At 38.1% G+C, this 27,951-nt stretch overlaps 1 protein-coding gene across 3 annotated transcripts in view; it reads right to left on the bottom strand.

Moving 5' to 3' along the window:
* sr (stripe) overlaps positions 1 to 27,951 on the bottom strand; it is a 485,002-nt gene that overhangs the window by 393,068 nt on the left and 63,983 nt on the right. For all 3 annotated transcript variants that reach the window (XM_067759700.1, XM_067759701.1, XM_067759702.1), the window contains exon 2: positions 18 to 1,146. In XM_067759700.1, the coding sequence (XP_067615801.1) occupies positions 18 to 795 (778 nt within the window). In that variant the 5' untranslated portion in view covers positions 796 to 1,146. The remainder of the gene's footprint in view (positions 1 to 17; positions 1,147 to 27,951) is intronic.

Genomic DNA, 27,951 nt, shown 5'->3' with positions numbered 1-27,951 from the left:
AATTTAAAAAAACTCACCTTGCACTTGAGCTGCGTATTCCGTTGCCTTTTGCAAATTCAATCGTGGCCGTGGTTTTGGTAAGCTCGTTTGGGGAGCCTGTGTAGCTGTTATCCCGTTAGTATTACCACTGTTAGCTGCAGCAAACGCTTGTTGACTAGCTGACGCTGATGAGTCTAACAATAATTGTTGCACTTGTAAGATGTCAACGTATTCGTCTAATTCTGTGGATTGAACTGAGCTGGATCGCTGGGAAGAGCTATTTGCTAAAGATGCGTTTCCTGTGTTGATAGACACCAATGGCGTGCTAGCTGATGTTGGCACTACCGACGAGTGTGGATAATGTGAATGTAAGTAAGTTGCCGCACCCGTGCTCGGTGTATAAAAACCAAATTGTGACCCAGCCTGCGCCGGCACCGGGGGAGGGGGCGGCGGTGGCGGTGGGAATTGCAAAGGACTACGTCCCAAGTTTAACAAAGGTGTCGTGGGTGTATTTAATGAGTCTGCTTGTTGTTGTTGCAACAACTCTGCATGTTGCTGTTGTTGCTGTAATTGTAGGTGATGATATTGCGTTGTACGCGATGTTGCGTTCACAGCAATACTCAGGCTGGGCGACAGTTGAAGTGCTGAACTAACACTGGGCACTACTAGGCCATTTGTTGTGACCGATGCATTTGATTGCGTTAAAGCTGATGCTGAGACAACTGCAGTGACATCGGCGGCGTTTGCTGTTGATGGGAGTGTTGCTGAAGCTGCGGCGTGGTGTGGTTCACTCTCACGACGCATTGCTAACAACATTTTTACGCGTCAAATAAAATACAACGATGCGCGAAAAGAAAGCACAAAAAAGAGAAAAGCACATATAAAACGGAAATAGAACTGAAAACAAAACGACTAAAACGATCGCTGTCTTGCACTCCATTTGAGATTTTCACTGACAAAAAGCGCAAATGATTTTCATGGTAAAATATAATTGTAGAAAAATGTTTTGTGTTTATTATTGGTCTCACTTTGCACTATAGTTTGGTGTGTATCACCTTTTTGTTTTACTTGAATTAGTTCATTGTAAATTATACTAAGTAATCACAAAATCAGTCTTTATTTAGGGGCCGTAACTGGTTGCTTGAGCATGGCATTTGCTTTATTTCACTGAAAAAAAAAAAAAAAACAGAACAAAAGTTTAGTTAGTATATTTAAGAAAAAAATATTTTGCAGATACATATGCAATTAAATTTAACTATTCGGCGAAATTCACGTTCAGCGAAGTGATAAAGTAAAAAAAAAATTATACATTGGAACAGATTTCCGTCAACATTCCAATAATAGTGGCACGATAGTCATAAGAATAAAGTAGGAAGCGTAAGTTTTTCTCTAAAATTAGCTGATGCATTTGCGTATAATTGCCAGTTGCTTGCTATTTAAAGATGCAATGACATAAGTTCTTTTAATAGAAAAATTGGAGTTAGATCGATTGACAATCTGTCGTTTTTACAGAATATTGTTTATAAGAGACCAAAAGTTTTTCTAAATAACTTTGTTTTCTTGACTAAAAACTTGGTTAAATTAGCCATAATGCGATCAATTTTACTTAATAACTGTAAGTTTAAGAAAACCAAACCCGATTTGTTGTTTCACCAGCTTCATTTCTTTCGGCGTATATTTAAGATGAACTTATTTACCACGAACACTACGATTTTTCTAAATACAAAATGAAATATCGGCGAACATTTTTTCTCCAGGTCGTAATTTTTAACCGATTTGATGAATTTTTGGAAAGATTTTGAGATTAAGCTGCAGTCATTGGTGCCGTTTGTCGTATCGCTGTAGTCGTATCCCTAACGTAATCAGCTGTTTATCGTTACGACGGTAACCCAAAAACCAAATGGTTGGCTACAATACGGTTACGACCTTAGCGGCACCAATTGATTCGATTGCATTGATTCCCATAAGATAAGATTGGTCGAATCAGCTGTTATAAGGTTACCGATACGGTTACCGATAAAGCACCAATGTCTGCAGCTTTAAGAAATTTCAAAGAGCTTTTGTTGATTACATATTGATACAAAAAATAAAATACCTTGGAAGAGATGCCTATTTACCTGTAGATCTTGAAAGTCTAAGGAAGACTGCAAATAAGATTTTCCCCGAACACCTCCAAAAATGTGCGTTACTGTGTTTCCTACCGTTGGACCCTTACGAGACTATAACTTTGTTGAACAGATGTTTGAACAGATTCTTAGTTTATTTCCTAATCTTATAGGAAGAGAATTAACAACGAAAATTTGTTTACTGGGTGAATACACACATATCCAAATGTATGTGTCATTTCAAAGAATGAAATGCTGTAAGTCCAAAACTTGAAATCGGTGAAGAAATATACAGAGTCCCAAACACATTCGACTTTTTCGTCGTTTTGGTGCTAGCATTGCGTGAAGAGCTGACTTTAACATTTCTATATTAGCGCATTGGTCTCTGAGACCGACGAAACACGAAAATCTGGAGAAGCCGAGCTCTATGCTAGCTGTAGGATTTGTGGGTTACTTCGCTTTAGTGCACGCTGTGCGTTCGTGCGACGCGTACGTGTTGTGGAATTTGGTGCAAATCGTTCCGTGAGACCGCCGCGAGTATGCGCTGATTGTTATGGTCAGGCTTAAAACTAAGCCAAACATAGATAAATATATACTTTGATATGTATTTTGTTATTATTAAGAAGTTTATTTCGTTTTTAAGAAGAAGTTCAGATTTTATTTTTGTTTTCCTATTACTTAAGAAAAATATTTCAAACTAGCTGGCCCGGCAGATGTTATCCTGTCCGGTAATATTCCTGCCAGTGCTTTACAAACTTTTCCTGGAAACGGAAGTATCTGTCATTTAGAAGCCCCTATAAAAAATTCCGCACCTCGCTTCCTATCTCAAGCTTTACCTCTCCGTTCGCTTTCTCCCTCTTTTCTCTCCTTTAAATATTTCTTTATTTTTCCTTTTTCTTTCCCCTTCCTATTCATTTCTCTTTCCCATTTCCATTTCTCTTTCCCTTTTTTCCCCTCTTCCTTTCCCTTTTCCTTTCATTTAGAAAAGAGGTGTGGCACTCCCAATTTAACACCTTCAGATAAACTTCAAGGATAATAAAACACAAATAGTTCAAATTTAAATGTTATTTATTTGAACGGAATCGAAATCAGTAGAGAGCCATATGATGAACAATGTTTTTTGTTTTGTTTTCCGGCGCAAAAATAAACCACAAAGACGGTTTCCCAACATGCGAACAGGCAACGTACAGCTGACCGTGCGAAAAACAGGGAAATTCGAGATCAATCCCACAGACTTCCACCGATTGGCCTTGCGATTTATTGATTGCCATCGCAAAAGCCAATCGAACGGGAAACTGAATCCGCTTGAATTGGAATGGAAGATCAGATGGAATAATCGGAATTCGTGGGATAAGAACTTCCTCTCCCTTGAATTTGCCCTTGATGATCGTAGCTTGAATCACATTTTTCATCAGTTTCTTGACGGACAACCGCGTACCGCTGCACAATTTCGAATGATTCAGATTCAGCAACATGATTATGATCGATCCCTCTTTCAATTGTAAATTATGCGGCGGAGTTCCTGGCACATCAAGCGAGTTCAAAAATTCTGTCGGATAGTTTGTCGCATCATCCTCGTCGGGCACGCTGTCAACGGATTTGTACGAATGCAGTACTCCAGCTATTTGACTTTGAATAATCAAATTCAAGCTATCGACGTCCTTATTCTTCGCTGCAAGTATTGCCCGTTCACTAATCCAATCGAGATTTTTATAATTTTGTGCAATGCCGGGGAACACTTTGGTGATGAGTTCTTCTTTCGACGATGTGAACTCGCAAAAATTTGCCGGGAACGATATTAATCCAGGTATTTGGCCATTGCCAAGCGCCAGCAGTTGTCTCGAGAATTCAAGAGCCGATGAGTCGTTCTGCAACGCAACTCTCATGCTCGTGGTCAATTTCAACTTCTTGACATGCCGCCACAAAAACAACGATTTCAGGCATGCATTAAGTTCATCGGCAGCAGTAGATTTCGGGATGACAGGTAACGTTTGGCGAAAATCTCCGGAGAGCAATATCATAGCCCCACCAAATTGTCTCGAATCACCTCGTAAATCCTTCATCGTTCGGTCAACTGCCTCAAAAGCTCGTTTATGCGACATCGTGCATTCATCCTAAATGATGATTTTGCATTCTCGCATCAATTTCGCTGTCGCTGAATTCTTGGTCATTGTGCACGTTGGCTTGTCTACCGTGAGTATATTCATCGGCAGTTTTAAAGCTGAATGTGCAGTTCTACCGCCTTCCAACAATGTGGCAGCAATGCCAGAGGAAGCAACAGCCAACGCAATTTGAGATCTTGCCCGAATTGTAGCCAGAATCAAAGAAGTGACGAATGTTTTTCCTGTCCCACCGGGAGCATCGAGAAAGTAAATGCCTCCCGTTCCATCGTCAACAGCCTTCATCAGGGAATCGTACACGTTCTTCTGCTCTGCATTCAACAGCTGCACATTTGTTCGGACTCTTTCGGCCAGCTCATCTCGATCATAGTCTTGCTCCCGTTGCAGCTCCCGATTGAATGCATCGTTTATCGAACGAATTGGCGCTGGCATTCCCAATGTTGACACCAGACTGCCGCACATGAGGATGCACATGTCTTTGATCAGAACTAACGCTTCGTTGCGCATGTCGTCATTAATTTGAAGATCGAAATTCAAAGTTGTCATGCGAAATCTGCGTAAAATGTCGTCAGCCATCTCGTCCTTATATTTGTCCCACAAAGCGGTCGGGTCCGATGGATGACATGCGGCTATGATGATCGCAAACAATGTACGTATTTGATTCGCTGGCGAAGAAACAGTTGCATCGGCGAGAGTGGAGTCCCAAAGTGTATCGTTTTCAAGCAAATTCAAACGTTGGCAAGCCTCTCGAAAAGTGGCGCATAGCTCACCATCCACAGTACGCAGGGAATCGAAGGATGTAGGGCCTCCGATGTTAACCAAAAGCAAGCGAAGATAGAAGCATTCGTCTTTGCGTGGATGAACTGTGTATATTCGTCCGAGAGCATCGGTGGAATAGACATTAGTAAAGCCAGCAACAACATTACCTTTTTTCCGGCGTTGAAACCTCTTTGATGCAGCGTTAAATGTATAATAGCGTGGCATTTCCGAATATAGTAAAGTCCTTGCGAACGGATCGCTTTGGCAGGTTGAAAAGAAATTTGTCAACGTTGTAGCTGGTGGCTGTTCTGCTCTTTGTGCTGCATTTGCGTCCGTAAAGTAGACACGCTGGCCGTTCTCCAAGTGTACTGCCAAATGTACCACAGTCGGGTGACGTTCATGAATCGGAAACATAACGTCCAAGTTTAAATTGCGTTACCTCGTCGTTTGCATTCGGTTCAACAATGCCAAATACCGCCATGTCGCTCCCTTTGTTCACATATTTGCAAACGTATTTGATAGATTTAATGGAATTGCAGTACTCAACATTGCAGTGAGTTGAGAACGTTCTCGTTATCGACGATGACATTGTTTCCTTTCACTTTCATCACGATTGATTTGCCATTGTCATCTGGAGAACGACGCCGATACAATGGATATCCGTCGATTCCAGAGATTGTGTCAGCCACCAACGGACGGGGGAAACGCTTTGTGCAATTTCCGTTTTCCATGCACGGCGAGTCTGGGTTGTAGACTCCCCAAGGCCCATGGATCATCTTCGTTGTCACAACGGAATACAGCTCCGGATCAGTTTCTGGATCTGGTATTTCGGCCGAAATGATCGAATCAATATCATCTGGACGGATCGTGTCGAGCATCCAAAGCAAAATGTGTGCATGTGGTAAGCCCCGCTTCTGCTATTCAACCGAGTACATCCAACAACGGATTATGCCAAAAACCTTATGCTTAACGATGAAATCCATGAGTACTTTGATCTTTTGTCTGAACACTCGTGCAATGATGTCATGTCGATCGCTGGATGTATGTCCTGTCAGCAAGAGATTCGTAATTTCAGGCCATTTCGGATTGCAAGTGAACGTGATGAATAAATCCGGCCGTCCGTAATTCCACACATACGTCATCGCATCCTGAGCGTACTCATGCATGTGGCGCGGGCTTCCAACGTAAGTAGCTGGAAGAATGGTCAAACAACCGATGTTGGTTGCGTCTCCTTCAGTAGCCATGGCATCACGCAAGTGTATGTATTCATCTGATCGTAACTTGGACTGATTGAAACGAATGAAATTGAGGCGCTCCGTTTCGACCTTGACGTACATGTCAACGCAGTACTGTTGAAACAACCGGCGATATCTCAACAGATGATTGTCAACATCGCGCCGAATCATCAAACAATACGCATAAAAATTCATTGAGCTGACCTTCTTATTCGTTTCTTCTCCTGAAATATGAATTCGAACTCGGTTGCAAAATAAAATAGAAGTGATGACTTATAAACAAACCTGTCGTTCGATTAACCATCTTTATATTGAAGTGATATCCATCCTCTCCACGACAGAACATCAACGGGTATTGAAGTGCATCATATGACCGATGCTTCTCGTAAACGCGCTTCAATTGTCCACCATCCCGACGGTAAAGAACAATATCGCGTGATTCCTTATTCTCGCCAACAATCACCACTGCGACTTCATTTATAGTGGGAGCATTGAATTGTCTTGCATGGCCTCCAGCGGGTCTTTTGTCTGCTCAAATAATGATTTTATGGTCGTCTGAAGGCATCATATCCAATGCTGTTTTGAACAATCTGACCAATTCATTATGCTCATGCAGAAGATTTTGTAATTGTTCGATCATTTCACGTTTAGTCGCAGTAAAAATTGCACAACGCTGATCTAGTTCAATTTCCGAATCACCAACGAAATAGATCTGAAGGAACTTATGATCTTCGTTCGGTAGTGGTAACAAAGCGCCCGCTCAATGGTGAATTTGCCCTTGAATCTGAATGTTTGGAAGCAATTTCAAAAAAATATAACAATAATTGTTCATTTTGATAATAATGGGACATCATTACTTTAAAAGTGGGATTGTAGCCGGCTACATCAACAACTTGGGCTCCAAATGATGTCATTTGAAAGCATCCGTTATATTTTTGTGTATTCTCTAGAAAATGTTTTGATTGGATTGTATTTCTATAGAGTAACGAATACAATGGCTCTGGCGGGTGGGTTAAGACGGGTAATTTCACTTTGCCACCAGCGCAGCATAAGCCGGGGGTTATTGATTGAAACTTCAAAGCATTGCAATGCTGGCATACGACAGACAATGAGCCGATATCAATGCAGCGAAGATCTTTGTATGCTATTGCGGAATCGTATTCGAAAGCAGCGCGATTCAAGCCTGCATTTATGGCTGGTGTTCTAACAACACTTTGTTGAATTTGTGGTGATGATTGTGCAACGCGAACTTGTGCAATATGGGCACGTCTCCATTCATTTTCTTCTGCACGTTCCCCTTGCGTTTGATTATCACGGACATTGTGACTAATTATTGCACGGCGTGTACGTCGTCCAAGGTTTGATCGTCTAATAGGAGGCATTAGTCAAGCAAATAACTCTAGCTAAAATGCAATAAAGTAATTTTTGACTAATCCTAATAAAAAGAAAATTCTTAAAAAAAAAAATACTTACGGAATGAATGTATCGCAATATATGCCCGCAGTTCTCGACGATAACCTCACTTTTTACACGCAAACTTATTTTCTTAAAAAATGATCGAATTGATAAATATCGCAAAAGAATTTCAATTGCTCGTAATGCTTGTACCCTTTGGGGATGTGATACGCGATATATGACTATCCGAAATCAGAAAAATAAATCGATGAACACGAAAATCAGAAGAACTCGAATCAATTGCAGCAAGAAAAATAGCACATTTGTTTAATAAAAAATGCCAATGAGAAAAGTGCACCTGTCAAATTACGCTCAACCTAAGCACAGCGCCATCTGTTATTTATCCCGTTAATTTCTCCACTCAAAATGCAATTTTATCACAATGAATTTTACAATTATCCGAAACTTACAGAAACACAGCACCATCTGTTATTTATCTCGTTATATTAATAATCAATTTTCGATTTCTCCAATTTTCCGACTTTTCCGCAGGGTTTCCCCAAAATTTTCTTTCGTAAAAACCTTCTAGCAATTACGAAGAATTGAAAAAAAATTTGAGCCAAATCGGTCCTGCCGTTCTCAATTTTCCGACTCTTCCACAGGGTTTTCCCAAAATTTTCTTTCGTAAAAACCTTCTCCTAGCAATTACGAAGAACTGAAAAAAAATTTGAGCCAAATCGGTCCTGCCGTTCTCAATTGATGAATTACTATACATTTTTCACACCATTTTTATATATATAGATTTGAAGACTGATTTGTGATAGACTGAAAGTCTGTAAAATAATGAACAAATGAAGTACTATGCTCACTATTTTGTTTCATTGTGCCCTAAATTAAAAAAAAATTATAATATTAAAAAAAAAGTATGTAAACAAATATATTGTAGGGGGTATGAACTATCGGTCTGTGAGACCATGCGCGAGTATAGATGTTACAATAATTGGCGCGAGTATAGGAAGGTTAAACACACACGTCTATGTCACTATGTTCCTTATCCGCAGGCGGCTCAATGGCCACATGAAATTTGTTTTGTTATACTCAGCTGAGCAGAGCTCACAGAGTATATTAACCTTGTTCGCATAACGGTAATCCGTAACGGCATAAACTAATCGAGATAGATATAGACTTCTATATATCAAAATGATCTGGGTGAAAAAAGAAATTCATTTAGCCATGTCCGTCCGTCCGTCTGTAAAAACGATAACTTCAGTAAATTTTGAAGTATCTTGATGAAATTTGGTATGTAGGTTCCTGGGCGCTCATCTCAGATCGTTATTTAAAATGAACGAAATCGGACTACAACCACGCCCACTTTTTCGATATCGAAAATTTCGAAAAACAGAAAAAGTGCGATAATTCATTACCAAAGACGGATAAAGCGATGAAACTTGGTAGATGCGTTGACCTTATGACACAAAATAGAAAATTAGAAAAACGTTGGACAATGGGCGTGGCACAGCCCACTTTTAAAAGAAGGTAATTTGGAAGCTTTGCAAGCTGTAATTTGGCAGTCGTTGAAGATATCATGATGGAATTTGGTAGGCACATTACTCCTATTACTGTATGTGTGCTAAATAAATATTAGCGAAATCGGATGACGAACACGCCCACTTTTAAAAAAAAATTTTTTTAAGTCAAATTTTAACAAAAAATTTAATATCTGTTAATACAAAGATAAAAGAAAATTTCAAAATGGGCGTAACTCTATCCTTTTTCATTTAATTCGTCTAGAATACTTTTAATGCCATAAGTCGAACAAAAATTTACCAATTCTTGTGAAATTTGGTAGGGACATCGTGCGAAATCGGTTTGAAACAACGCCCAGTTTTTATACACAGTCTACCGTCTGTCCTTCCGCTCGGCCGTTAACACGATAACTTGAGCAAAAATCGATATATCTTAACTAAGCTTAGTTCACGTACTTATCTGAAGTCACTTTATCTTGGTATAAAATATGGCCGAAATCCGACTATGACCACGCCCACTTTTCCGATATCGAAAATTACGAAAAATGAAAAAAATTCCATAATTATGTACCAAATATGAAAAAAGAGATGAAACATGGTAATTGGATTGGTTTTTTGACGCATAATACAACTTTAGAAAAAACTTTGTAAAATGGGTGTGGCACCTACCATATTAAGTAGAAGAAAATGAAAAATTTCTGCAGGGCGAAATCAAAACCCTTTGGAATCGTGGCTGGAATACTGTTCGTGGTATGACATATATAAATAAATTAGCGGTACCCGACAGAAGATGTTCTGGGTCACCCTGGTCCACATTTTGGTCGATATCTCGAAAACGCCTTCACATATACAACTAAGGGCTACTCCCTTTTAAAACCCTCATTAATACCTTTAATTTGATACCCATATCGTACAAACACGTTCCAGAGTCACCCCTGGTCCACCCTTATTGCGATATCTCGAAAAGGCGTCCACCTATAGAACTAAGGCCCACTACGTTTTGAATAATCATTAACACCTTTCATTTGATACACATGTCATACAAACACATTCCAGGGTTACCCTAGGTTCATTTTGCTAAATGGTGCTTTTCCCTTATTTTGTCTCCAAAGCTTTCAGCTGAGTATGTAATGTTCGGTTACACCCGAACTTAGCTTTCCTTACTTGTTTTTATTTAGTTTTATTCAATACGTAAAAATAATTTCTTTTTTGAATGATGAAAAATCCAAATTTGAGTTTTCCTTTTAAATACACTGTGGCAGGAAAACTTTCAACGTGCGTCCTTTCAAAGTGACGACAGCGCCAAAGCGACACAAAAGTTGAATCTGTTCGGGCCTTATGTTGCAGGCACATTGCCAAGTAAACATTTCAGTGTCGTTTTGGTAAAATTTATATTTTTTCAAATTTTATATTCTTGATCATTACTTAACTCAGTCAGATTTCAACATATTTATAAATATTAAAGCTCATAGAAGTGAAGTATAATTGTATAATATAATTTTACTACTCTCGAAGTAGTCTAATAAAGACCATTTTACAATACAGAATATTTGAGTGATTTATTCAACAGTTTAGCGATTCGAACGTTAGCAGAATGTTTGAAATAAGCGAAATTTCCCTAAATTCGTTACCATTGGTGTCAGAAGTGGGATTGTTGAAAAAATTTCAAAGATTTCGAATACAACTTGGATATGGCAAAGTTAAGTGAATTAAAGATCCAGTAACTGAAGAAGGAGTTGGAGAACCGTGGATTGAATACAACCGGCAATAAGATCGAACTTCAAGCACGGCTACGAGAGGTAATGTAGTCGGAAGGAATTAATGTGGACGAGTATGTCTTTCATCCTAATGGGGACGAGACAACAACAAAAGTCGAAGAGAAAAACGAAACATCGCAGACAGTTACGAGCACAGACTTGAACATGATATTGGCTGCAATATCTGCTCAAACATCGACAGTGGCATCTCCTCAACTGAAATCTCAGAAGACATATAAGGCATCCCAACTGGAATCGCGGGAGACACGTATAACATCTCAACTGGAAGAAAAAAAACATATATGGCATCACAGCTGGAAGAATAGAAGACATATGTAACATCTCAGTTGGCTGAGCAGTTGAAAGCACAAGAGGCTCGCATATCCTCGGAAGAAAGGAAGGCATATATGGCGTCACAACTCGAAGAAAAGAAGACATATATGACATCTCAGTTGGCTGAGCAGTTGAAAGCACAAGAGGCTCGCATATCCTCGCAGCTGGAGGCGCAGCAGATAAGGGTATCATCGAAGGTGGAGGCACAGGATACAAATATTTTACAACTCGAGGACAAGATCGATGCCGAGATTGAGACATTGAGAGGTCGTATACAGGAGCTGCAACTAAATCGCCCAGCTGTTTCATCAAGCAATCCGAAGGTAAAAACTCCATCTTTTGACGGGTCTATTTCTTTCCAGGTATTTAAGCTTCATGTTGAGAAGACGTCAGCTGTGAACAACTGGAATGCTGAAAATAAAGTTGCTGCACTGTTCGTGGCATTGAAAGGGCCTGCAGCTGAAATCCTACAGACTGTTCCAGAGTACGAACGGAACACTTATGAAGCATTGATAACCGCTGTCGAGAGACTTTATGGAAGCGAGCATAGAAAACAGATATACCAAATTGAGTTGCATCTGGCACATGCGGACGCACCCGTGGAATACACCGATAGGATAAAAATCCAGAGCTTTATAAACGGTCACATTTCACATCATTGCGGTCTTGACCCTAGTGGTTCCAACAGCATGGGTGGTTTTAAGTACAAAGCTGGAAGAGATGAGCAAGAGCGAGTCAGATGTAAAGATCGAGAACTTGCCCCAGCTATTGAATGTCTTGTGATATCTATCTCGCATATCGGAAGAAAATCGAGTAGTCTTACCGTCAGGGGAAATGTGGATGGCAAGGAGCGTGGTTACTGACTATAGATACGGGGGCATCTCATTCCTTAATCCGATCTGACTTGGTCAACAGGAGAGTAAAACCTTTACCTGGAGCAAGATTGCGTACGATTACTGGCGAGAATAACCAAGTAAAAGGAGAAATGGTACATGAGGTCTTAATTGGAAAGGTCACGGTTTTGCACAAATTCGTTGTGGCGGAGATCGTTGATGAAGTCATATTGGGAGTGGACTTCTTGGTTGACCATGGCATCAGAATCGACAGGCAAAGGAGGCTTATGCGCTATAAGCACAAGGATGTGCCACTTAACTTTGGAGAAAGGGTTCAGCAGTAAGAGATTGCTGGTGGAGGAGATTCGACAAAGACCACATGCAAAGAAGGGTTATGCGCTATAAGAACAAGGATGTGCCACTTAACTTCAGTTTGGAGAAACGGTTCAGCAGTAAGAGAGTGCTGGTGGAGGAGGTTCGATAAAGACCACAAAAATCAAAGGCAATAGATCCGGCCAAGGTTAATGGGATGAATTGGCCAAAGAAATCGAAACCGAAGATACCTGCGAGAAAAACAGTGGCATTGGCAAACCCTAATGGGAACGAAAGAATTTCCTAGAAAGAATGCAAGGGTGTTTTCAAGCAAGGGCGCACTACTGTTGTGAAATGTCAGAACGATACTGATTATGCAAAGCGAATCTGTCAAGCTCAAGCTTTTCGACGTAGTCCAGTGGCCAAACAACAGAGTGTGAGGCAACGAACTAGGATAATGGGCAGTAAGATGAAAGACAGGTACGACAATAAGAACAATTCGGAAAGTGTCTTGGAGGGAAATTTGGTACTGTTATACAACCTTCATCAGCGGAAAGGTGTTCCATCCAAATTTTGGTGCAGTTGGGAAGGCCCGTACAAAGTTATGAAGATCAGTGATGCCATCTACCGCATAAAAACAATTGGGAAACCACGACATAGAAGGGTGGTTCATTTCGAGAGGCTAGCAGCGGTTGGATCGAGAGATTTGTCTGAACGGGGCGATCAGACTTAAGTGGAGGACTGCAGTGTGACGAATATTAGCATCACTAAGCTGTTATTAAATAAATGCACAACGACAATAAAGCAGCCAAACTTATGTACAAGGCAACGAATAGATACCTCACACACACACATGTGTCATCCGCCGAAGTAGTTACTCACACATATACATGTATATGGCTATGGGAGAGGCGTGAACTACAGATGTACATGTATATAGCTAGTAACTAACCAAGCATGACATGCAACTGTTCTCGAAACAACTATATCTTGGGAGAAGTATACAGACAAGGCAACAGAGAGTATAAAAGCAGCGCAAGCTGAGGAATGACGATTCAGTTTGATTGAAACACGCTATCAGTTGCGAAGTGAAATATAATTGTACTACTCCCAAAGTAGTATAATAAAGACCATTTTACAATACAGAATATTGGAGTGATTTATTCAACAGTTTAGCGATTCGAACGTTAGCAGAAGGTTTCAAATAAGCGGAATTTCTCTAAATTCATTACAATGTTGTGGAGAATTTTAGCATCACTAAGCTGTTAGTAAATAATCACGCAATAAGAAAAATATGAAGCAGCCCCTCTTATGTACATGTACATACTAAACCTAGCAACACTTTTGTAGAAGGCGACGAAGAGATATCTCACACGCACACACATGAAGTCATCAGCCGAAGTAGTTACTCACACATACATGCGCATATGGCTATAAACTACAAATATAAACGTATAAAGCTGTTAGCCAAGCTTGAGCTACAAGAGTTCTAGAAGGTGAAACGTTTAGACATTTGGAGAAATATGCAGACGAGGCAACAGAGCGTATAAAAGTAGCGCAAGCTGAGTAATCAGTAACCAGTTTGATTTAAACACACTATCAGTTGCGAAGTATAATTGTACTACTCCCAAAGTAGTATAATAAATACTATTTTGCAATACAGAATATTGGAGTGATTTATTCAACAGTTTAGCAATTCAAGCGTTAGCAGAAGGCGGAATTTCCCAAAATTCGTTACCATATTCCAAATGTTTTAGAAAAAAAAAAAAGATTTTTGGAAAAATAGGGGACATTTCCCCCCCAAAAGGTCGAGAAATTTTATTTTTCAAATACTTTACAGAACAAAAATGAAATATCTAAAGAAAACAAATATAAAAAAATGTTCAATACTTAAAGTATTTGAAAAATAAATTTTTGTACGGAAAATCTTCAAGTCCAATGTGTGGAAATGAAAATATCTAGCATCAATATTGCGGGCCATTTTTTTCTCAACGGAATATCATAGAGAGTAAAATTTTGCGTATGTGGTTTTCCTTGCATGCAAAAATGTGGCCCAGAACAATTTTTTTTGCACGGTTTTTCAAAAATTTTAAAAATAGAAATTTATTTCACAGAAATGAAAAATGGTGACCACCGTGGTGTGATGGTAGCGCGCTCCGCCTATCACATCGAATGCCCTGTGTTCACACCCCGGGCAAAGCAACATCCAAATTTTAGAAATAAGATTTTTCAATTAGAAGAAAATTTTTCTAAGGGGGTCGCCCCTCGACAGTGTTTGGGAAGCACTCCGAGTGTATTTCTGCATTGAAAAGCTCTCAGTGAAATCTCATCTGCCTCGCAGATGCCGTTCGCAGTCGGCATAAAACAAGTAGGTCCCATCCCGCCAATTTGTAGGAAAAATTAAAAAAGGAGCACGGCGCAAATTGGAAGAGGAGCTCGGCCTAAAGCTCTTCGGTGGTTACCGCGTCTTACATTTTTTTATTTATTTTTTATAAGAAATGTGCCCTTAAAGTTTGAATTGTCGGTAAAAGTCTAATTGAGGGGTCGACTGCTAATACGCTACCACAAATATCGAGAGAGCTGTCAAAAGACGCGTATTGACCTCGACAACAATAATCCGGAGGCGGAAAAGAAAATTTTTATCTCTGCCGGGAGATATTTGCAGTTGAAGTTGGCTATTTGCATGTGGTTGTTGTAATTTTGTGTACCCACAAAAAAAATTGCAAACATAAGCGTTTTGCGCGGATATAGTTTTGGTCTCCAAACCGGTGTTGGACGCACCCAGGGTAACTTTTTATAAGCGCGGCCGAAGGCCGCCAATGCAGAAAGGTGTTCTACGCAAAAATACCATGGATACCACCCCCTGTTTCGGAGGGAACCGGGGGTAATTTTTCGGTTTTTGTTTAATATATTTTCTTTTCCACCTTCGGATTATTAATACTGAGGTCTCTGTATATTTTTGGTAGCGTATTAGAAATCGACCCCTCAACTACACCTTTTCCAGTTTAAGTTCAGGAATTAACAATTCAAGTTCAGAAAATTGTAACTCAAGTTCAGAAAATTACAATTCAAGTTCAGAATTTCCAATTTAAATTCAGAAATTTACAATTCAAATTCAGAAAGTTACAATTCAAGTTCAGATTTTCCAATTCAAGTTCAGAAAATTACAATTCAAGTTCATAAATGCCAATTTAAATTAAGAAAACTACAATTCAAGTTCAGAAAATTACAATTCAAGTTCAAAATTTTATTTTCAAGTTCAGAAAAATACAATTCAAGTTCAGAAAATTACAATTCAAGTCCAGAAAATTACATTTCAAGTTTAGAAAATACAGTTCGAATTCAGAAATTTATAAGTTGGGTGTTAATTTCAAAAGTTGTTTTATTTAATTAGTTTTATACTTATATGTTACTTGCGGAAGTGTTGATGCTTCGTTGACCATGTTGCCAAAATGGTGGCTTGGATATAGTGTACCCCAAGTTTTCTTCAAGGTGTGTACATCTCGAACGTTGAAATCAAATGGAGGATAATTCTTTACAACAAGTGCATGAGGGAGCTGCGGCCAAGAAAGTACTTCAGTCGAAACAGCAATTTGGAAGCAGTGGAAGGGTGAGACCTCCACAGAGTTGCGAAGGTGAAGGAAGACTTGACCTCTTATTGTGCTACCAATGGCGGTGAGTTACCGTGAAACAGGGAAAGTTGGCATGATTTGTTACGAAACTGCCAAAATCGCGATTAAGTTCCAATTCATGATGAATGATGATGATGGCGGATAATTTGAGATATTTTGACAGCCAAGATCTATGCAGACAGTACCTATACGTTATTTCCGGGAGTGTGGACGCTCCGTTGAATGTTTAAGTGGTCATATCTTTATCATCACTGATGTCATACTCAGTGCAGATCAATGGTTGTGACGCTAAGAATATAGCTGGACGGCATTGCAATTGCTTCTTATGAGCGAGAGCTTTTTCTTCGCTATCTCGCAAAATTGATTTAAACGAGTTAAGATGTCCAATGCTTCCTTAACACATATCTACCATCTTAAATACCTTTATTTCCATTGGATGAAAAAAATACCCGACAAATTTTCTGAACATGAATTAAAAATTCTGAACTTGAATTGCAATTTTCTGAATTTAAATTGTAATTTTCTGTACTTGAATTGGAAATTTCTGAATTTAAATTGGAATTTCTGAACTTGAATTGTAATTTTCTGAATTTGAATTGTAAATTTCCGAATTTAAATTGGAATTTATGAACTTGAATTGCAATTTTCTGAACTTGAATTGAAAATTCTGAACTTGAACTGTAAATTTATGAACTTGAATTGTAATTTTCTGAACTTAAACTGGAAATGATGTAAACTTTTACCGAATTGTCAAAATCGGTAGAGCCTATCGGCTGCTATTCAACTTTAAAAGAAAAAGGACAATGTTTGTATGTTTAATGGAATGTTCAATTTTACTTAAGATTTTTTAAGAATTAATGAGCTTAACACCGATAAATGATAATTGTTATTCAATTATTATTCTGGTTTTATTGCCAGTAAATATTTCCTTCTTTTCAATTTTTCCCAATAAAACCAAAATAATAATTGAATAACAATTATCATTTATCGGTGTTAAGCTCATTAATTCTTAAAAAAGCTTAAGAAATAGGACAAAGAAAATTCAAATGGCGATAATTAAGGATACAGTATTTTTTGGAAAAATTGGAGACGAGCATTTGTTTGTATTATCGATAGCTATCAAATAATATATTTATTGCTCAAAAATAAATTATGACGTTTTCGGTGATCACTTTTAGAAATTTTCACTCTGTGTCTTTAAACATAACATTTATTTACATTGTTATTATTACATTGTTTTATTAAAATTATATAAGTATGAAATGTACACACCCAGTGATGATAAAAGTACCAAGTAAAGAATACAAAAAGTATTTAAAAACAGAATACATACATACTTTCGAAAATACTTTGATATCGAAAGCTTACATTTTGGTATTTTTAAGCGCTGTACACAGATCAAAAGCAAACATTCAAGAAAAATAAAATCATTAAAGATTTTGCAGGCACGCACTTCAATTTGCCCACGCTTTCTACCCCTGACTTACCCTTTAATTTCACCTAAACGGATTGGAATTATCATTATCATTCATTTGCGCTAACCCTACTACGCGATTTCGGCCGTTTCGTAACAAGTCATGCCAATCATCCCTATTTCGCTTTAAATAACCCCAATTGGAAACACTAGCGTGGGTCAAGTCGTCCTCCACCTGCCTCTCCAAACTCAGTGATTTAAATACTTATTTGGCCGGAGCGTCTTCGTCCATTCGCATAACATGACCTAGCCAGTGAAGCCTTTGGAGTTTCGTGGCGCACAGTGGCATTTTTGCTTGGTTTAGACGCGAAAAAGTAAACATTTTCAAGTAATTTTTTTTTAAATTTGAATGCAGTTTGTTCTTCAAATGTCCACAGTATATAACGGTAATTATCATTTCTTATAATTACTGTTCTTCATTGCATAATCTGCTGTTAAACAGTGATTTGTTGCGACGCGATAAGTAGTGCAATTTACAGAAGTGAAATAACGAGTGGTTTAAAATTAAATAAAACTTTGTGCTGAAACAAAAGCTAAAATATTTTTTGGTTATTTAAAATCTACACGTAATTATATTATTCTGCAAGTGTTCAAAGGTTTTTTGGTTGAGTATTTTTTTACGAAATTATGAGTTTTTAATGTGTATTATTTTTGTGCTGAAAATACATAAAACCATGAAAAGAAAAGCCTGCAAAAGTTTGAACCACGCTGTACCACAATAATTTTAGAATTTCTAAAATAATTCAATATCATTGAATACACTCAAATGATTATTCATCCCCGTAGGCCCCCCTTTTGACACGTGTGTACTGTTTTAGGGAGTGAGTAAATAGAGACGAGGGATTGTATGATGAATGCTACAGAAAAGTTCGAATTTTTTATCAAACTTTGTATGAGATGGATTCAAGTGAATTACACCAAAGTTCATTTTCTTGGAAAGTTTTCTTCATGGTTTGAAGAAGATAAGAAATTTAAATATAGTTATGTTCAATTGAGAACAAAAGAACAAGATAAGGCTATAAGAAAGTTTTAGTTTGGGGTAAATTCAAAATTTTTGGAGGGGGTCCAACCCCCAAACCACCCACCCGCCCTTCGCCTATCCTCACTGAAGGGGGTAAGGCATACAAACTAATACACTTGGTTTGAATGAAATATATTCCTTTTTCAGTGAGTTATTAATTTTTCGCGTCTGAATCATGTAAAAATGCCACTGTGCGGCGTAAAGCTCATACAGCTCTTTATTACTTTCGGACATCACGGACTGGATTATAAGTCTTCGGTGTACTTTTCCCTCGACATCGCCCATGGTTCCGAGCAATACCTCAGGTAACACTTGTTGGCGAGAACTGTTTCCATTTGATTTCGAAGCTGGCATTATTCTCGCTGTAAACACTGGTTCTCAAATAGACCAAGTCCTTCACAGTCTCGAATTTATATCTGTCATCAGTGACATGGCTGCCAAGACATGAACTCCGCTATTCTTTTTTGAAAACGGATTGGGACAACTTCATCGATTGCTGCAACCTCCTATTTCAAATAATGCTTGTTCCCTCTCCAAGATGCTTCTTGATGAAATACTGTGTGAGATTGGGCGCTTACAGCTGTAGCGATACCTGTTGGTTTTTAACTTATTATTCTCTTTTAATAATTTTATAATTTGATCAAATTACTTTTTGCTTGTAATTTCAAATTGAAAAAATTAAGTTAGTTGGATTTAAGATTTCAGAATATTTGCAATAATTAATATGGATACGTATCCTATAATTGGTGACCCCGAACGCTTTATCCAGCTACACAACTTTCCTCGGCAATTCAAAGATCCTTAAGAGAATTGTCATCAGCTTTTAATTATTTAATCTCCGTTTTCCTTTGTTCAACGTGATGTTCACATCTCCTCCAATGACCCGCAGCGTTGCACGAGCACTGAATGCTCCAAGAGATCAAAATGCAGATCCAGAAGAGGAATTATCTGATGCAAGCAACGTTGTGAATGCAGACTCAAATCAAGCAGGCGGATTCGCAACTCAAGTTCTCGTTCCAAAATTACAAGACTATGAACTCAATAACGTGGAATCATGGTTTCGTCGCTTAGAATAATTTTTTATGCTTCAAGGAATCAATTCTTTGCCATCATCACAACAAGATGATGAAAAGTTTCATGGGACAATCATCAATTTGGATGAGCGGTTATATGATCAAGCATATGATGTGATTACAAATCCTCTTACAAACGAAAAATTTAGGGCGCTTAAAGATACAATTTTAGCCAAGTTTTCTTCATCGTCTGTCGCACGCTTGAAGCAATTGGTATCAGGTATTTAGCTCGGAGATAACAAACCCAGCCACATGCGAACCCAGCTGCAACGTACAAACGTAACAAGAGACCAGCAGTTTATCAAGAATTTTTGGTTGCAGCGTCTGCCAACTTCTGCGTGTGCGGTTATCGATGGCATTGCTAAGAGCAGTCCAATGATGTCCATTGAAGATCTTGCTCTTCTAGCCGACGAAATTAATGACAACCTTAAGAAGAATGAAATAGCTGAAATCGATTTTCAATCTTCCTCTTCGAATATTAGCGCCATTCGAGACAACAGCAGATCCTTATCCGAACGCATGGCAAAAATTGAAAATTCGTTAACTCGTTTGGAAAAGATGTTCAACAGCGATCAAGCTCAGCGAACACTCGAAGACAATCAAAATCATTTTCTCAGGAAGCTGAATCTAAAGTTTGCTGGTATCACAACAAATTCGGGGAAAGTGCAACATAATGCAAAGCACCGTGATCTTTCAGATCAAAAAACTGAATAGGTTGGCGATGTATGCTTCAAACATCGCCAGAGATGAAAAAACACAACATTTAGTCAACAACAATAATCATCTCACTTCATCTATTCTCCTCTTCGTTAAATATGGATCCTCGGAACGAAAGTTTTTAATTGATACTGGAGCAGACGTTTCCGTAGTCAGTGCATCTTCGTTTCAGATCTCACATTCAAAAACATCCTCATCTCAACTTTACGCAGCGAATAACACAGCTATTTCTACTTTTGGAACCGCTCATTTATCAACTGATTTGGGTTTGGGACGGTCTTTCCAGTGGGAATTTGTCATCGCATAAACCAATCACAACATCATTGGTGTAGACTTTCTCAATTATTTTGGTTTACTAATTGATGTCAAAAATTCCCTTTTGATTGACAATCTCACCAAATTAAAAGAAAAGATGTCTTCATGCTTGTGACATTGGAACAATACCAATAAAATCATTTGATTCATCGTGCAGGTATTCCGTTCCTTTATCGAAATTTCCTGATATTACTCAACTCAATAAGATTGCTGCGCTACCAGTTGAGTTTTCAACAACGTATGTGATTGAAACTCGCGGAGCACCTGGAACTGCCAAAACTCGAAGACTCACGGATGAAAAGCGGCAAAAGAAGAATTTGCCTTTCTCACGAAAGTTGGCATTTGCAGCCCATCAAAAAGTCCTTATGCATCACCCTTGCATATGGTTCGTCCCAGATAAGTATCCACTTCCCCATATCCAGGATTTCAGCAACATAATGTACGGTAAGTCTATTTTTAGCAAAATATATTTGAATAGAGCATATAATCAAATACCCATCCGTGAGCAAGATATTCCGAAGACAGCGATAATTACTCCGTTTGGTCTTTTCGAGTTTACGCGTATGAAATTCGGTCTCTGTAATGCTGCTCAAACTTTCCAGCGCTTTACGAACGAAGTTTTGAGAGATTTGGACTTGGAATTTTCATATCTTGATGATATCTGCATCGCATCTGAATCACCTTCTGAACATATCAACTATCTTCAACAAGTTTTTGAACGACTTCAAAAATTTCAGTTAACACTTAATCCATCTAAGTGTGAGTTTGGAAAAAGTGAACTAATTTTTTTAGGGCATCTCATCGGAAGGGATTCGTCCCTGTCCAAAAAAAATTGATGTAATCAAAAATTATCCACTTCCTACAGTTGCTATGGAGCTAAAAATATTTTTAAATATGACAAACTTTTATATAAGATTTATTCCTCGCGCTATTGAACATCAACAACCTCTCATTGATTTAATAAAGGGTAAAAAAGAAGGACAAGACTCCAATTAAATAGGACTCGAAAACTCTTCAAAACTTTGATGCGTGCAAACAGGCACTAATTTAGCATATCCCAAGTTGGATTCGGAGATCGTTTTATGCACAGATGCAAGTGAAATAGCTGTCGGGGCTGTTCTACATCAGATTAATGCTGGGCTAACTCAGCCTCTTGGTTTTTTCTTCAAGAAACTTTCGAATGCCCAAAAAAAGTATAACACTTATGACCGCGCACTGCTTGCAATTTATCTTCGTATTAAGTACTTTCGGTTTGCATTGGAAGGCAGAAATTTTGAAATATGCACTGATCATAAACCCCTTTCATTTGTTTTCGCTAAAAAACATGACTCTTCATCTTCACGTCAAATTAGGCATCTCGATTTCATCGGACAGTTTTCTACTCGTATCGTATATGTACCAGGCGAAAAAATATAACTACGGATACGTTATCTCGCATCGAGTCTTTAAAATCAGGTCACGACGTTATTAATTTAAAACATGTGGCAGATGTTCAGCGAAATTGTTCAGAATTACAGAATTTTCTTAACTCCTCTACCACTTCTCTAAAACTTAAATCTATTCAGCTGCCAAACTGTTCAAAACCAATTTTATGCGATTTTTCTACACAGTCCGCGCGGCCTTTTGTTCCGAAGTCGTTAAGGGACAAGGTTATATTGAAATTTCACAATATTGCACATACCAGCGCCAGATCCACTTTCAACATTTTGTATGGCCACATATGCAATCAGATATAACAAGGTTTGTAGAAGGCTGCATTCTATGTCAACGGTCTAAGGTTAGTTAACATCCTGCATCACCGTTTGGAAAATATTGTCTGCCATCACAAAGATTTGAACTTATCAATATAGATCTTATTGGTCCACTGCCACCATCAAATGGTTTCAATATTGCTTACAATCATTGATCGTTATACCAGGTGGCATTGATCATCTTCGTACCACCGCTTACCATCCTCAGTCTAACGGAATTATTGAACTTTGAAAGCTTCGTTAATGTGTTTTAATGGGTTAAAATAAACTGAGCATTTACCGATTGTCCTGTTGGGATTAAGATCAACATTCAAGCCAGACATCGGATCAAGTCCATCGCAAATGGTTTACGGAACTGTACTTAAATTACCTGGCGAAATGTTTATCGATAGTTATTTCAAACCACAGGAAGAGTTTGTTAAGGAATTTACTCAGCTAATCAAAACCATCCGACCTGCAGACGCAGCTCATCATTCGACTACAAAACCGTTTGTTAATGGAAAATTAAATAATGTGACGCATGTGTTTATTCGTGTGGCTAAAATACGTTCATCACTCACACCACCTTACGACGGACCATTTGAAATTAAAAAACGTTTTCCCAAGTTCTATACTATTTTGGTTGGAGATCGAAGTTTGAAATATCTCTATTGACAGATTGAAGCCTGCTTTCATTACAATAGAAAAAACAAAATTTGTATCATTCAACTGACGGGAACATGTTTCCAACGTATGAACAAAAATAAAGGCCGACTGGCTTATTGGCAGCTTAAGCACTCGATCTGGCCATGAAAAGCTTTGCAGAAAATTTGCCAATACCTTGGAAAATCTCATTAATAGTAGCTATAAAACTATACGCCTTAAAGCTGGTCAGAGTTTAATTGCTTCCAACTATCTTAAGTGTGATATAAGTTTTCATAATTCCGAGTTTATTTATATTTTGGCTTGAGACTTTTCATGAACTATAAAAATCATAAATGCACTTATTTAAATGTTTCTACAAGTATAGCATTTCGAAGTCAAATGAAACTTTTTTGAATCAAGTGAATCTTTTTTCAAACCAAATGAAACTTTTTGGCTTTATATGTTCAAGTAGTTACCAATATTTTATGGTTATAGTCTTTTTTATTATTTACCAACATTTTCCAAAAATAGACAATAATTATTAATTAACTTTATTGAAGTCATACCGTCTCACCGAATGCCCAGTTGTCAGCGTGAGTTTAAGGTGGAATTAAGTTTACTCCTAACACTTAGGCCGTTCCATTAAAATTCACAGTTTAAGCCCCCACTCAAAATCCGGGTCTTTATTTTTACTCACTGACAACAATCACAGTTATCTCGACTTTATTACGAGTAATAGCTCATTATCTCATTTTCAGGTTTTAAAGATTTTGCAGTCATCACAATAACAAGTCAACTTAAAACCCCCCATCCGATTTTACTTCAAAACAGGCCCATCTCAGAATTCGGTTGCAGAACGCTCTATCTCAGAACTTTTTATAATCGCCCTATGCTCATATAACCCGTTTTTGATACAAATTCTGAGGCAGGGAGTGTTTGAACAGAAGTTAGAACTAAGGCGTTCCTCAAACAAAATGTGAGACATAGTGTGTTTCAAAAATTTCTGAGATAGGGCGTTTTTGAGAATCGGATCCCACTCAGAAGCCGATAAGTGAAGCTAAAACAGTAAACTTTTAATAGCACAATAGTTTATGGCATTTAAAGCAAGGCTCAAAACCTGTAGATCTTATAAGCCAGCAAATAGTTTCGCTTGAAGTGAATGAAGTTTTATTTGATTTGAAACAAGTTTCAATTGATTTTAAAAAAGTTTCATTTCATCTGAAAAAAGTTTCATTTGATTTGAAAATAGTTTCATTTGTAAAAAAAAAAAATTATTTGATTTGAAAAAAATTTTGATTTTATTTGAAAAAAGTTTCACTTGAATTGAAACAAATTTTCCTTTGACATGAAGAAGTTTAAAGTGATCTGAAAATGCTGTATTAACGCCTATTAATCGCAAAAATTTCATCGCACCTATATTTAACACAAATTTTAGCGGTTCACTTATCGAAAAAAGTTGTAGCTTATTTTTTGTGGCAACTTCATTTTTACTACGTGTTGGATATTACACTACTTATACCCATTTCCAAATATCTCCAAAAACTTCGCATTTGGAAAAAAATGTTTCTGAGAATATTTGTATCAAATGACAAATTGACTCAATTAATTAACAGTTTACACATATGCATATTTTTATATTATATTATTTATAGAGTAGCAATTTAAAACACTTAATTTTTAAACCTTTTTACGTGTTTCGATAAAATGAAGTTTCCACTGTTTTTACATTTGTACCATACTCAGATTTACCGGCGGGAAATGTTTCTATGTTTTCGATGTTTTTAATAAAATCTATTAACACTAAAAAAAGATATAATTTTTTTGGTTTGGCTAAATTAAAATCTTTTGTTCTTGATTTTAGCGGTGCTCCACGAATATCACTAGCACGTTAATATAAAAAACATTCAAATATTAAAAATCCAAAAAACGCTGGACGAACAACTACCGCGAGATAACCGCTGTCGAGCTGCCGAGCCAACAAGTCGCTACTATCGGCCAGCCGGTAAAAGTGAAATTGGAAAACCATCATTGATACTAAAAGTGAGCAGAATAAAAACGACAAAATCAGCAGCTGCCGTGGCGACGCCACCAACAGCAATCGTATAAATGTATGAATGTAGTATCAATGGCGCAACAGGCAGCCAAATACGATGGACTAGCGCCAAGTATTCGGCAGAAAGCAAGCGTGGGGCGGTTTCCAGGGTGGGTGTTAAGCGCCAGTGTTCTGAGTATGGGCCATGAAATGTATCGGCGAACAACCGTAAGAAGTTCTAGCGAAAGCAAAATGAGCAAAAAAAAGTGCGAAGCTGAAGACGAAAATAAAAACGATGAAAAACCTAGGATGTGCTTTTCCCAAAAGACACCAAGAAACACTGCTGCCGAACAGGTAAAAAGAAATCGGAACGCTTACGTTAAACCGATGAAAGAAGTAAACACAGCAAAAGAAAATGTGCGCGGGAAAGCTGCCAAACAGATATACATACACATGTTTATAATTACATACATACGTATACAATGATGATGTTATGCCTCTAGCAGTGTGCGTATGTATTTGTTGTTATAGTGTGGGTGGAAACTGCGTGCTGCCATCAGCAACAAACAATAAAGGTGAAAGTACAAAAAAATCATAACAAACAAGTAAGGAAGGTTAAGTTCGGGTGTAACCGAACATTACATACTCAGTTGAGAGCTATGGTGACAACATAAGGGAAAATAACCATGTAGGAAAATGAACCGAGGGAAACCCTGGAATGTGTTTGTATGACATGTGTATCAAATGAAAGGCATTAAAGAGTATTTTATGAGGGAGTGGGCCATAGTTCTATAGGTGGACGCTATTTAGGGATACAGCCATAAAGGTGGATCAGGGTTGACTCTAGAATGCGTTTGTACCATATGGGTATCAAATGAAAGGTGTTAATGAGTATTTTAAAAGGGAGTAATCCTTAGTTCCATAGGTGGACGCCGTTTCGAGATATCGCCACAAAGGTGGACCAGGGGTGACCCTAGAATTTGTTTGTACGATATGGGTATCAAACTAAAGGTATTAATGAGGGTTTTAAAAGGGAGTGGTGGTTGTTGTATAGGTGGTCGCCTTTTCGAGATATCGCCATAAAGGTGGACCAGGGGTGACTCTAGAATGCGTTTGTACGATATCGGTATCAAATGAAAGGTGTTAATGAGTATTTTAAAAGGGGGTAATCCTTAGTTCCATAGGTGGACGACGTTTCGAGATATCGTCATAAATGTGGACCAGGGGTGACTCTTGTTTGTGCAATATGGGTATCAAAAGAAAGGTGTTAATGAGTGTTTTAAAAGGGAGTAATCCTTAGTTCCATAGGTGGACGCCGTTTCGAGGTATCGCCATAAAGGTGGACCAGGGGTGACCTTAGAATTTGTTTGTACAATATGGGCATCAAACGAAAGGTGTTAATGAGTATTTTAAAAGGGAGTGGGCCTTAGTTATATAGGTGGACGCCGTTTCGAAATATCGCCATAAAGGTGGACCAGGGGTGACTCTAGAATGTGTTTGTACGATATGGGTATCAAATTAAAGGTATTAATGAGGGTTTTAAAAGAGAGTGGTGGTTGTTGTATAGGTGGTCACATTTTCGAGATATCGCCATAAAGGTGGACCAGGGGTGACCCTAGAATTTGTTTGTGCAATATGGGTATCAAAAGAAAGGTGTTAATGAGTATTTTAAAAGGGAGTAATCCTTTGTTCCATAGGTGGACGCCGTTTCGATATATCGCCATAAAGGTGGAGCAGGGGTGACCCTAGAATTTGTTTGTACAATATGGGTATCAAAAGAAAGGTGTTAATGAGTTTTTTAAAAGGGAGTAATCCTTAGTTCCATAGGTGGATGCCGTTTCGCGATATCGCCATAAAGGTGGGCCAGGGGAGACTCTAGAATTCGTTTGTGCAGTATGGCTATCAAACGAAAGGAGTTAATGAGTATTTTAAAAGGGAGTGGGCTTTAGTTCTATAGGTGGTCGCCTTTTCGGGGTATCGCAATAAAGGAGGACCAGGGTTGACTCTAGACTTTGTTTGTACAATATGGGTATCAAAAGAAAGGAGTTAATGTGTATTTTAAAAGGGAGTGGGCCTTCGTTCTATAGGTGTTCGCCTTTTCGAGATATCGCCATAAAGGTGGACCAGGGGTGACTTTAGAATATGTTTGTATCAAATGAAAGGTGTTAATGAGTATTTTAAAAGGGCGTGAGGGTTAATTCTATAGGTGGACGCATTTTCGAGATATTGCCATAAAGGTGGACCAGGGGTGACTCTAGAATGAGTTTGTACGATATGGGTATCAAATTAAAGGTATTAATGCAAGTTTTAAAAGGGAGTGGTGGTGGTTGTATATGTGAAGGCAATTTCCAGATATCGACCAAATGTGGACCAGGGTGACCCAGAACATCATCTGTTGGATACCGCTAATTTATTTATATATGTAATACCTGCCAAGATTTTAAGGGTTTTTTATTTCGCCTTGCAGAACTTTTTCTTTTTCTTCTACTTAATATGGTAGGTGTCACAACCATTTTATAAAGTTTTTTCTAAAGTTATATTTCGCGTCAATAAAACAACCTTACCATGTTTCATCCCTTTTTTCGTATTTGGTATAGAATTATGGCATTTTTTAATTTTTCGTAATTTTCGATATTGGAAAAGTGGGCGTTGTCATAGTCGGATTTCGGCCATATTTTACACCAAGATAAAGGGACTTCAGATAAGTACGTGAACTAAGTTTAGTTAAGATATATCGTTTGCTCAAGTTATCGCGTTAACGGACATGCGGAAGGACAGACGGACGACTGTGTATAAAAACTGGGCGTGGCATTAACCGATTTCGCCCATTTTCACAGAAAACAGTTAACGTTCAAAAGGATTGGTTAATTTTTGTTCGACTTATGGCGTTAAAAGTATCGTAGACAAATTAAATGAAAAACGGCGTAGCCACGCCCATTTTGAAATTTTCTTTTATTT

Source organism: Eurosta solidaginis, chromosome 1, assembly GCF_040869045.1.
Source record: "Eurosta solidaginis isolate ZX-2024a chromosome 1, ASM4086904v1, whole genome shotgun sequence".
Lineage (NCBI taxonomy): Eukaryota > Metazoa > Arthropoda > Insecta > Diptera > Tephritidae > Eurosta > Eurosta solidaginis.
The sequence above is the reverse complement of the archived record's forward strand: the minus strand, read 5'-3'. Positions and strand labels throughout refer to the sequence as shown.